This window comes from Acanthochromis polyacanthus, chromosome 3 (assembly GCF_021347895.1).
Source record: "Acanthochromis polyacanthus isolate Apoly-LR-REF ecotype Palm Island chromosome 3, KAUST_Apoly_ChrSc, whole genome shotgun sequence".
Taxonomy (NCBI): Eukaryota; Metazoa; Chordata; class Actinopteri; family Pomacentridae; genus Acanthochromis; species Acanthochromis polyacanthus.
This window is the reverse complement of record NC_067115.1, coordinates 2,099,714-2,113,003: the sequence shown is the minus strand read 5'-3', so window position 1 is coordinate 2,113,003 and position 13,290 is coordinate 2,099,714. Positions and strand designations below refer to the sequence as shown.

General features: G+C 41.3%; 1 protein-coding gene across 1 annotated transcript in view; it reads right to left on the bottom strand.

Annotated features, from left to right (window-relative positions):
- Positions 1–13,290, bottom strand: part of cacna1ab (calcium channel, voltage-dependent, P/Q type, alpha 1A subunit, b) — a 141,212-nt gene that overhangs the window by 46,033 nt on the left and 81,889 nt on the right. The window contains 8 exon segments of the mRNA XM_051945084.1: positions 2,673–2,800; positions 3,056–3,206; positions 3,378–3,475; positions 5,259–5,324; positions 5,418–5,534; positions 11,816–11,899; positions 12,272–12,382; positions 13,073–13,237. Of these exon segments, the coding sequence (XP_051801044.1) occupies positions 2,673–2,800; positions 3,056–3,206; positions 3,378–3,475; positions 5,259–5,324; positions 5,418–5,534; positions 11,816–11,899; positions 12,272–12,382; positions 13,073–13,237 (920 nt within the window).

Sequence of the window (13,290 nt, the reverse complement as noted above, 5' to 3'; positions counted from 1 at the left end):
AACGATTCCTCCCACGAGCATCTGTTGACACGGATCGTTATTAAGAGGCACATGGTGGACACAAGACCTTTCTATGTTCAGAATCGTTGCCCCAAAATCACACACACACACACACCCTGTCCCTTTCCTTCTTCACCCATACACCAGAGCCACAAACACAGCAGGTTTGGTCGTTATTATTATATTAGTTATTATTATAGTACTGCAATATAAACTGTCACCACAAGGCCTGTTACATTCTCCACTCAAAGCGTGTGGGACATACAACCTCTTTGGCTACAGAACAAGCCTGCACAGGGACAAGTAATGTCAATATGATACGGGACTGCAGTGTTCACCACAAATAAAGGCGAAATAGGAGGAAATCATGGTTTATTATACATGAAAAATAACAAGATTTAAGTTACGCTCGATCCCTGTGGGAAAATAATGTCAGATTACTAACTTTGTATTAGTTTTTAGATTTAGATTTTTGACTTATTACTCTTGAGATCTATTTTACTGTGCAGGGAGAACCTTGTGCACTGCCCTTTGCAATAACATGTCGTTCTATGAGGAGCTTGTACCAGGCCCAACACTCATTTTAACTCCTAGAATCTTTAAAGCCGCAATGTGTAAGGTAAAAACTGTTATACTGAAAGGAAACAGTTTCCCTTTCTACAAATAACACTTCAATATAAGATTCTTTAATCACAACAAAAATCTACACAGTGGCTTTAAACTGTAGTCTTACAGATAGCTTAGATTACATATTCCCAAACACAAGAATCTGCAGTCTGGTTTCACTCTGAGGAATCAACGGCTTCAGCGACTATAATCAAAGTCTGCAGATTTTCGTAGTTCGATAACACAAGTCTGGGAAACAGTGATCACCTTTCCTGCTGTGAATGTCAGCGTGGTGACAGCATTTAGACCAAACCCTCTCTGTATGTGTCTCTGCCCTACAGAATCCCATCTCCCTCACCCAGACCCTAACTGAAACGAGAACAATGCACACTGCTCAACCATTTTCTGCCCAGGCAAAACTAGACAGCAAGCAGAACTAAAACACGATGGCTGACTGGAGTCTAGACTCTAATATTTACATAGTAGTGAATTAAAAGTGAACACATCAGTGTCATTTTCCCAGCGTTCAGTCAGAAGACAATAGCAAGTGCAGTGCACCACCTCATGCTTCACACACCGCTACTGGTGTGTGTGAGTGTGTACAAGAGTGTGTGTGTGTGCATTTCTGCATTGTCCCAAACATTCTCATCGTCATGTCAGAATGCATATACAACAGAACTCTCCCCAAAAAGAATGATTCAATGGTGAAATGAGCTTAAAACAAGTGAATAATGCAAACCAAACCAAATCAAAGAAAAAAAGTTGAAATAAGAAAGAATTTGTTTTAAAAGTGAAATAGAGTGACATTCATTCCAGTCTCTTAAAGGCGAGCAGGTTGCGTTTAAGTTTGTGCTTTAGGGGTTTAGTCCAAACCTTGCAGGCCACCCTATGTGGGCATTTCTTGCCAAGGCCCAGAGGAGGGGAGATAACTCGCAATAAACTGTACATATCCTTATAATGTATGCGCCCGCTGCAAGAAAAATACAAGGAGGGGAGGTTAGGTGAGGGAACACACAGAATACAGAGAGATAGAGTTGAAGAAGAAGAGGAGATTAGAGCAGAAAGAAGAAGGTGAGAGCATTTATTTACACCGAGAAAGACCTCACATACACACACACGCACGCGCACACGCACACACACCCACATTCCTGTACTTGCTGCATAGTGAGGACCGAGTGAAAAGCCCACAAAGTGAGAACCACCATTTCTGTTAGATGTAGAAACATAAAACAACTACTTCTGGCCACTATGTGGTGCCCTTGTGGTGCTTAGGAATTCTCAAAAACCAAAGTCGACTTGTTTCCAGCAGGCCAATCAAGATTTTGGTGGAGCATGACGGGTTTGTAGTTTGTGCAGTACCCAATTTCAACAGTAGGTGAAGTAGTGAGCAAAAACTGTGTGAAATTCTGGCGAAAAATTTTCAACATTGACCCAAATTGAGGTCTTTTTGTGAAAATCACAGGATAGCTTCTATATGTCTTAGGAGCTGATTTAAAGCATGACAAAGTGGGGACCGGCCAAAATGTCCTCACTTCCCAAAAATGTTCTCACTGTGTTGGTCTAAAAACTCATGGCAGTCCTCACAATATAGTAAGTACAAGAACGCAAATACACACACACACACACACACACACACACACAGTCACAGAGGAAAAAGGAGGAAGAGGGGAGGGTTACATTCATCTTAACTGTGCACAAATTGTGCAATTTGAGAAAAAAGGGCAGAAAAGTTAAGAGAAAAAGAGAGAGAAAGACAAGGAGAAGTCTGGATAACTCTTTGCTTGGCAGACCAGCTTTGACTGTCCCACTTTTAACTCCCATTACGTAGATCCTGTTTCATCATCACACTTCTCTGATGGGATCGTGACACCGGGAGAAAAAGCCAGGAGTTAAAAGTAACTTTACATTCAGCGTGACACTGTACAAATGTGGTTTGACGTTACACAGTAGTGCTGCATGTGTGCGTCCATCTTCCTATATTTCTGTACTACTTAAGGCTTGACTTGTGTGTCTGCATTTGTATATCTGATGAAGTGTGCGTATGAGTTCGTGTTTGTGCCACTCACCAGGCAGCAGGGTCGTACTCGGCCCAAATCCTTACATACTCGTCCAGGTGATGCGGCCCCAGGATAGAAGAGTCTCTGGTCAGGTACTCGAAGTTGTCCATGATGACAGCCACAAACAGATTCAGCATCTGGAACGAGCACGCAGCTTTGCCACTTTAACAGTTCTCTGAAACCTAAACAAGATTTTCCTCATAGACCTCTACAGAACAAGACAAGTTTTGAACCAGGGACTGAACTCTCATGGAAGAAAAAAACAGATGTATACCTACTGGTATGCAACAAATTCCACCAAAATTTGTTGTCTTCTATTTTATATATATATATAAATAAATACATGTTGATTATTTTAATCAGTCAGAAGGACATTCAATGTTTTTCCTCACCAGAAAAGAACACAGAAAGATGAAAGAGACAAAGTAGGTGTAGGCGAAGGTGCTGCCACACTCGAGTTCTGTGTTCCCTGAGGCCGGGTCGCATTCTTTACCGCCTAGGCAAGCCAACATGATCTCATGCCACGCCTCGCCAGTAGCGCTCCTGTATGAGGAAGACATGAAGCTCACTTACAGACACCAACGGATGTCACAGCAGCTTCTGCTTCACATTAGCAGGAGCTGTACCAACACGTTTCTGCACATATCACTGCTGCTGCATACATGAAAGAAGTTAAACATTTGAAAAGAAAGAATCGGCTGCTTGGAGCCTTACCTGAAGAGCAGCATCAGGGCCATAATGAAAGTTCTGAAGTTGTTGTGATCGTTGATGGCACTTTCTCCCTCCTCATCCAGTGCCAGATTACCAAACAACTACATACACAAAGAGTGGAGAAAGAAAGAGGAGGGTTTGATGCAACAAACTGTGAAGTTCAATGCTACATCTTTACTTGATGTTTTAAGGACATTTACGCAACACTGTCATATTAAGCACTACTGTGAGATACTAATCGCTCACATTCATACTTTAAATTTCTGATATTTCCATTGCTTACTCTAATCTTGGCATTGTACTCTCTTTGACACAGTTATTTGACAGTTCACTGGGCAGATCTTTGGCTTCATATACAAACCAATATGACATCTTTACCACCAAAATCTTTCTGCTTGCCAACATGGAAATGCCCAGAGTCTGACCACTTATTTGGATTACAATATATAAAAAGCAACACGTCTCTGAACACTAAAATAGGTGTGTCAAACATGCGACCCGCGGGCCAAAACCGGCCCTCCAGAAGGTCCAATCTGCTCCATGGGACGACTTTGCAAAGAGTAAAAATTACAGAGAAGACATTAACTGCAAATTGTAAATTTCTAAAACAATAAATTAAAAATAATTTCTGGACAAGCTGCTTTGATCCTTAAGTGAAATATTATATTGCTCATTGTGCTTTTATTGCTTTCATATTTTGTCTTGTTTTTGTTGTTTTGTTTCCTTTCTGTCACACTTTTTTCTCATTTTGTGTTTCGCTTTATTCATTGTTTTGTGTGTCTTCGTGTATTTTTGTCTCGTTTTTGTCATTTGTCCATTTTTTGATGCTTTGTAACTTTTTTGTCTATTTTTTGTCTCTTTTCTGTTTTGTTTCGTGTCGTTTGTCTCATTTTTTGTCATTTTGTGTCTCATTTTTGTAATATTTTGTCTTTTCTTGTCTGACTTTTCTGTTCCTTTGTAGACACTGTGAAATGTGAGTACTGATGTGGAAATGACAAACTAAGGCATATTATTGCTGAAACTGAATTTATTTTTTTGAAGAAACTTCAGGTTGTTCATCATGTTTCGTTTATTAAATGTGAACATTTGAAGAATGCACTTCTTTGCACGAAAGAAAATTTAGGAGTTTTATGGGGTAATATGCTGTAATTTAACTGGTCCGGCCCACTTAAGATCTAATTGGGCTGAATGTGGCCCCTGAACTAAAATGACTTTGACACCCGTGCATTAAACGGTGAGAGGCTCCACCTGGTGGTGCAACCAGGTATTACAGCTAATGTATGACACATAATTTGATGCACATGTCTCTTATGAGCCTTATTGGTTAACTTATTATTTTTTGTTAAATGATGGACAGGAATTATGACTAGTTTACTGTGTTAGGGTAAATCTTAAACAGCCCTGGTGTGGACTGTCTGCACTATCTCCACCCACTGAGCTGAGTAGAAGTGCTTTCAAAGTCTGCATTGTTCTGTGCACGGGGATGCAGAAACCATGAATTTAATTTAAAATATTAAAATACCGCATATCCCTCCCGCATATCCTGTTTATAACATATATTATTAACATATATTTTATGTATGCACAATAACATATATTATTACTATTATCATTATTATACATAAGTTTATTGCTGTAAGGCGTGGGGAGCAACAAAAAACTAATCTTATCTTAGTTAATTCAGTACTATAACACACGTACATTTGATTTGGCTGATATTACTTCTGTAATTTTCACACTGGTAATTAAAACTCTGTAAAAAAAAACAACCTTCGTCCTTCTCTGTACATATCGAATGCTGGGCACACTTTTACAGGGATTTTTAAAAATCCTGTCATCTGTACATGAACACCACACATCAATGCCCTCTTGACTTGTACTCACCTGCATGCCAATGATGGCGTAGATGAAGAAGAGCATGGCGATGAGCAGACACACATATGGCAGAGCCTACCAGAGGAGAGACAGGGAATATCTGTCAGTGCCAGTAAGTGTTTTGTGATTGTGTATACTCTGTTTGAATATCTGTTAAGGAGGGAATACCTTGAAGGACTGAACAAACGTCCACAAAAGGATGCGGATGGTCTCTCCCTGTCTCAGCAGCTTGATAAGGCGAGCTGCTCTGAACAGCCTCAGGAAGCTCAAATTTATGAAATTATTCTACAGCACAAAGGGAGACCACAGTCAGTTTCACAGATACACGGTACGCCTGCACAGTCTTCCTCTAACCCAAACCCAAAAACCAAAATCAACAGCGGAAGAAAGACAGGAGAGAGAAGAAGTCAAAACCAAACAAAACACGAATCCGACTGCAAACAAAACGGCTCTCAGTAAACACAAGCAGAAATGAGAGAAAGACAAGGAAGAGACTGAAAGACAGAAAAAAGTCAAAGAAAAAAATAGAAAATCATATTTCAACGAGTTTAAAGGTCATCATCCAATCTGGTACAGCAAAACGCTTTTTTTTTTTTTTTGAAGAGAACCAAATGCACTGATCTCTGGGGGGCAAGCAGGCCACACATGATGGAGCACAGGACACTTTGCCTGTCAACCACAAACACACACACACACACACACACACTTTCCTTTGGCAAGATGAGCATGGCTTGGGTTTGCCAGTGACAATGAATATGACGCTTTCAAAATTTGTTTGAAAATTTTCTTTTCAAATCCGGTGCAAACTTGGCATCTTATCTCCAGCCGATGTGTATCAAAACTGGACAGATTTCAGCTCAGGGCTGTGAACCCTCAAAATGGATTCAGCTTTACGAATCACCAATTTTTACTTTTTCACTGATTCTAAATGTTTAAGATGGTGTATGCGCGCAATTTAACAACGTAGTTCATATTTCAACTGATCGCTTTCTATTGGAGGTTGTAGATTTTAGATATCAATCAGATTGCAGGAAAACTGGTAATTCTCGGTGCCTGCATGGCCAAAAATAGTCCCAAAATAGGCACGGGTAAACATTAAAATCAAAGCAAGTGATTCTTAGGGCTAAGTAATAGGGCTGGACCCAAATATCCCGAATATCCGAATATTCGTTCGCTACAGCTGTGCTGGCAGACATGGATCCTGATAGCAGGGGGTGCTGTTATTTTCTTTACATTCATTCTCTGTTCACTGCTACACCCAATAGGAATGACTCAGTCAGGTAAGAGAGGGGAGTGGCTTACATGTTCGGTTGTGGCTGTCAATGACAGAGGTCAGAATTATCACAGTTCAATCTGCATCCATCCTTCTTTGTTGTACTAAGGAAGGCATTGCCTGTGAGTATTTTCATTTATATCAGGGGCTATTGTGATATTGCAAGCATTAAGTTTTGTTTAGGCATATGTTTAATGTCATCTTTATATTTGCTTGTGAAGAGGTAAAACACACGATTGTTATTTTCATGCTTAAAATATTACGGCCCAGAGCCTGAAAAATGTGATTTCGTTTTAATTACAGTTTTACTCTGTTGGCTTGTGAAGGATACATCTCGTTAAAGAAGACAATACACGTGTCATTGTGTCAATGAGTTATCTGTCTGCCTAGCTGTGCTCATGTCGAACAGTGAGGGCAGAACAACGGCGGTATCTGGATATTAATTTTGGTATCCAAATATTTGCTCCACCCCCCCTCCGGTCGGTCGTTACCGGGTGGAACGAATATGTGGCGTTACTGTCTTCCCTCCGCCATCGGCTCATATCGGCTCATCTCGTCCTGTGATCACATAAACATGTACACATATGTCTATGTGATCACCCCCTTCTCCCCCCAGACAAAAATATTCGGAGCTCGTCTCTTCCCTTCGCCTTCGGCCCACTTTGGCTCATCTCGGCTCATCTCGGCTCCTCCATTCGTGTTTCTTACCACCACCTGAATGGCCGGGTTGCTGCCGACTCTGACGTCATGCTTCACTTTGTTGTATAAACACAAGACAAGATGCTGAAGACCTCCGCTGTTTGAGAATTCTTCAGTTTAACTGAAGACAAAACGAAGGCAAAATTTGGACCCGGGAGACCAGACGAACGGATCGGAATATTCGGGCCGTCTCCGCCACAAGCCCCGCTCCCCGTCGGACGTTACGGGGCAGAAAGAATATTCGGATATTCATCTTTAATGGGGCCCGAATATCCGGAGGACAGAAACCACTATTCGGGCCAACCCTACTAAGCAGTCCTGTTGTTTTAAGCCTATCTTTTTATGTTTCATGAGAAAGAAAGTTGAAGGAGGAATATTGAATGTACAACAGCCAAACTCTCTGGTGATGCCCCGGCACTTTGTGGTTGACAGACAAGGCAGCAAGAAGAGCATGAAGAGGAAGAAGAGCGGGAGGAAGAAGAGGGGGCTAGTGAGCAGCTTCAGAGCAGGCGTGGCTTGGCATGGCAGCATACTTTCTGAGGAAAGAACTGGCCTACATGCAGACCAGGAGGGGCTGGTGGAGGCAAGCACATCAGAAATCCTCATTCAAACATTCACTCATTTAGTTGCACTAAAAATCTTTCTCTCAGTTTTCTCAGCGACGTACAAAATTCACATAAACCTACCATGAGTGTGGTAATTTGTATTTGCTAATGCTGTTGTGACACAAATATATATATATATATATATATATATATATATATATACGCTCACACTGCTGCGATGAGTATGAACTAAATATTAAATGTTTTTTGCAGGTTAATTATATGTCTTCGTTGAGATGATAAGCACTACCTCCACACACATGCCATGAGCCAAAAATCCCACTTTATCATATCTCAAAATAGATCTGAGTGTAACTGCACAAAGCTGCTGCCAGGAGGCAAATATGAAAGTTTGGTTTGCCTAGTAACAGGTAAGCTATTTAAATTTCCAGCTCCTCTCCTTTATCACTAATCCTCCCTGCTGGAAAATAAGTGAAATAGTGGACAATGTGGGGATAAATCAAGCACCTGGAGCCTTTTCTTGCTCTGTGCACAGATTACAGCGAGAGCAGGTGCAAAACAAATGCTTTCTGAAGTTTTTCAGGCAATGAAAAGCATTTTAGTATGTGCATTGAACATGTATTACATTAATAATGAATCTCTCTATGTTGTGAAGTGGAAAGCGTTTAAAAGGCCGTCATCCAAAAAGCGCATGCACCGGGGCTGGGGGTAAAGACTGGTGATGAGGGGAAGAAATGAACCGGGAGTGCACATGGCCAATGAGGATGCAGCAGAAAGCTTTGAGAGATAAATTACAAACCAACCAGATTCTACATGTGCGAAGATGTAGAAAGATGAATGGGCAGGGAGATTGTTTGTTTGTTTGTTTTGTACATTTTTTGGTAAGTTGTAGTAAATTGTGAGTGGGTGGAAGATATATTTTTGGTGGGGGGTTGGTTGTGTGTTTTATTGGGCAAGGACATGGGGCGAAACACACACCATCACCATCATCATCATCACAGCACCACCACCACATGTCATGGCGCAGCACGGATGGAGAACACGATGAAGGATTTCATAGTGCATTTTGATTGGATGGATTTTATCAGAGGAGGAGGGAGTGGGAGGGGCGTAGGGCGCCAACAAAGTAGAGAGGTTTAAAGAAAGCATGTAAAGAGATAGAAGAGGGAGACGGAGTCATTACGGGCGTCAGTACAGAGGCAGTGAAAAAGCCAACAATAACAGTTCATTTGCGACACAACGTGCTCAGCCTCTCTCTGATGGCATCTCCTTCTCCTTCTCTGATTCAGTCCGGCTCTTCCTGCCTGACGTGAAAAACTGTAAAACTATAGCGTCTGTCGATAAGCAGATGTTCCACAAGTAAGGAGTTTATTTTTTGCACCGTGTTTAGGAATGATTGCAGACAACCTCCAGGAAAATGAATTCTGTAATTTCAGATGAAAATATTTTACAAACATCAAGTCTCAAGTTACTGACTTTGTCGTGAAAAGACTCCTGTTCATTGGTGTTCCTGCTTGATTAACAGTCGTGTTGATGCTGCACCAAAGTAAAGGGGGAGTGACCAAATAGGGCAGCACAGAAATTGAGATCTCGTAGTATTCATTTTGTTTCTGCTTTGCAATTTGCTGTAGATGGCGTGTGGTCGAATGGGGTGTGAACTGATTGTTAAGGGAACATCCGTAGAGAAACAGTTTGGCAAGAAAGTTCTGTAAGAAAAAATCCATTTTACTAGCCTAGCCGCGCTAGACCCATGTTCTGAAGGCACAAGGGTCTAGGGAAGCTCGACAGGGAGGGAGGCGGGCTAAAAGGTTGTCTTTCAAATCACTCTGCAGCAATTGGGTAGGTATACAACCAATCAGCGCAACGAATCGGCTGACGTAGTTCCTAGAGCACCGGCGGATTGTGGCTAAGTCCCATTAGCTTCCCAACCAGCGGAGCCAACTGGTATATTAAGGATTTGCCATATCCCGTCGGCATAAGTCCAAATACGTCTTTCTTCTCAATGAAACACTTCAGTGCCGTCCTTTGTTTATCTTTCAAGTTGAATTTTAGCTTCAAATCTTTAAAGGCTGTGGCCAAAGCCGAGTCAAAAGATAACTGTTTATTGTGCGCCGGTTGTTTCTGTCAGAACCGTCGCGCCTCTGTAGTCACTTAGTTACGCCCGCCTTCTGACTCTACACTTCATGGTGATTGGTCCGGCCAGTTTTAGGAGCATCCAGCCTGGAACCTTATGGAGGGTAACTAGACCCACCCTGGCAGAGAATTAAATTCGTTGCCGTGGGTTGTCTAGTGCGGCTAGGCTACTATTTTACTAGATGTAACTTCTAATGGGTGTCACCATTTGGCTGTGCTGGGCGGCTAGAGAGGTGGGCAGGATGGAGTCAGAGGTGGCCCTTTGGCAAACCCTTGGTTCCACACCAACATGTTAAACATTTAATTCAGCAAAGCCAATTCCTTTAAATGTAAAAAAATGACAAGTGAAAGAAAAAGAATATCTGCTTAACATTTAATCCATTTTTGTCCAGGTGATAAAATCAAGCCATATAAATAATTCAGAATCACTAGGATAGTTTTAAGCTAACAGTCTGGAGTTTAGTAACCACGATTAACCAAACTAGACAAAAGAGAGACAACCCACACTAATCATCTAAGTTTATTTATTTCTTTGACTACTAACTGTTGGTTTTGTATAAATCAGACATGTAACTATGTAACTAAAACACCATGTGATTACCTACCACTACTAAAACTAGAGTAAAAAGCAAAGATTAGAGGTGCTGAACCAGCAGTTCAGCTCCTACAGCCTGACTCCATCAAAAAATCAATCAGATGCCTAAAACAATCAGCTCATTGTTGAAAGCAGCTCAGAATGTCAATTAATGTCGGTTGAGGCGGCAAACATGTAAATTCAGCACATCCAACACGGCCTGAGGGCGTCTTTAATCATCTTAAAACACAATTAGACTGCAGTACTTAGCACAGTTCCCGCTAATCTAGTCAGTGTGAAGGAGAAGAGGACTTTAGCACAACAAGGAGAGGTTTTATAAGTCAAACTTTGTAAAATCCAATTGACTCTTTCTTTTTTGTTGTCAAGTTAAAAAACAATTACAACAGATGGACAACAGAGAGAGGCTGAGATTGCTATTGAATTCCACTAATACTGAGTCTTATATAAACAAATATATTCAGCTTATATGTTGAGCATAAAACACACATACATATTGTTGACATACAAACAACAACATCACAGTAAACAATGAGATAAATATGAGTTTGTTTACACACACAGCAGGTTAAAAGCAAAATACATCACTGGTACAAATGAAACCAGAAAAAACAGAGCAGTTAAACTCTGTTACGTTGGTTACACTTTTTGACTATCAGGACTCATCGTTATCAGACTCTATCTTATGTGTATAAAGTCTAAAAAGGATCATTTCTTGGCTGGGAGCAGCAATTTAATTAGCATTGTTACTGTTTCCTCCTGCCAGTCTTTTGTTTAGCTTCATCTCTGTGTGTGCATCGTGTGATGAACATCAACTTTTAACTGACTTAAAAATTAAATCAGTCCAGGACTATTATGTATCCATTTTTTACACATTACCTTATGATCTGTAAGAAACCTTATGGGCTCAGCGATCGTATTATTCCTATGGACAATTTTACAGTCTTACTTAAAGCTGAGCGTTGAATTAATGCTAATTTTAATCTTTAGGCTTCTAGAAAAAGCTCATAAATATTCTGGTAAAATACTAATTCTCTAAGTGCCTGAAAGCTGTGCCTGTTCAAATGTCAGTAAGGGTGTTTGCTAAGTTTTGAGGCTTGCCTAGTTGGGTCACTCTTTGGCTGCAACAGAAGAGTGATCAAGAGCACAAAACCAGCTAATCTGGGGCCTCCCCTGACTTAATTTCAAATGCAGAGAACTGACAAAGCAAAATGACTTCTCCTCGAGTCCGTGAACCAATATAGTTGGACAAAACTTTAGAAACAACAAATGTTATTTGGTCCCAACACTCCACAGCACTTACCCCGAGTTCTGTTACTAATATGTCAGTGATGCTTCCAAGGACCGAGACAAAGTCAAAAATGTTCCAGGCATCTCTGAAGTAATTCTGTTGGCAAAGAAGGAAATGTGGAAGACATTCAATGAGAAGAGAAGCGATGTTAAAGGCAGTCAGCCACATCCTTACAGAACTGAAGCCAGGGGGCAGCAAGGGGTACGCCCCTGGCCAATGGTGCTGCTGTTACCGTGGAGACAGGGTATATGGAGGCTGATAGCGTGACTGCTGTACAACACGGTACTCTCTGGGTTTTTCAGGGACAGGAAGAACACGCTCCAGATCTGTCTACCAAAATAACCCGCCTTATAAATGAATAATAGGATGAAACACTGGAGCCTATAGACTGGGTCAACCCAGATAAAGAATATGTGTGTTTATGTGTGCGTGTAGATGCTTTTTGTTTGCATTCTTAAAAAGTCTTACCAGAGGGCCAAAAGCGATGATCTTGAGGATTGATTCCATGAAGAAGAAGGTGGTAAACACGATGTTGAGGTTTTTAAGGACGTCGTTGTAGGTGTCTGATGCACCGTCAAACTGGAGACACAGGAAAAGACGGGAAAAGAGAGGCAGTGTTCAGGCTGTGCAGCTCCCCTTTACTCTGGTACACACAGACTGCTTATTTCATTGGAGGGACTTCCATCAGAGCTAAATAGTTTGGGGGTATACCGATATAGAACACTGAGTTCTATCTATTAAAACAGAACCAAAATACATTCTACCAGAACTGAAAACAAAACACATCCTGACTGCTAGTGACATGCCACTGCTTTGTGATCATAATTAAATTACTACAATTATCAGTATTAACTTGTTCTTTAGTCAGAGCTCCACAATAAGCTGAGCATCACACAGCTCATCCACCTTGCTATGTGCTCCCTTACGTCCAGCATCTACTTGCAAACTCTGTGTGTGCTCTGTTCAGCCTTACCGGGAAACACACAATTAGTGTGCTGAAACATTTTCCTCAAAATGCCTGAATGATGAAGCTCACAACGGGGCTGAATGGTTACAAGAGTGAACTTGTGGGTCATAAAATTATTTGTGTAAAGGATCAGGAGTCTCATCAGGATGAAGGCAGTACTTTACAGGAACAGGAACACCTTTGTTTTTCACAATATACAACGTGTGCAGAGCTGTACATAACAATCATCTGACTCATGGTGAGCATGAGAGAACATCAGACAGCTGAGAGAAGGCTCTCTATACTCAGAGCTCAACCTCTACCTTCATCATGAGGACGATGGTGTTGAGCGCGATCAGAGCCATGATGCTGTACTCGAAGGGCTGAGACACCACAAACTGCCACATGCGATACTGGAAGCTCAGCTTATTCTTCGGCATGTGGCGAGTCAGAGGTCTGGCATTGATGGCAAAATCTATACAGGCTCTCTGGAGGAAGAAAGGAGAGGAGTGGCTTTTAACAAAAACTCTGAGGGGGGCAA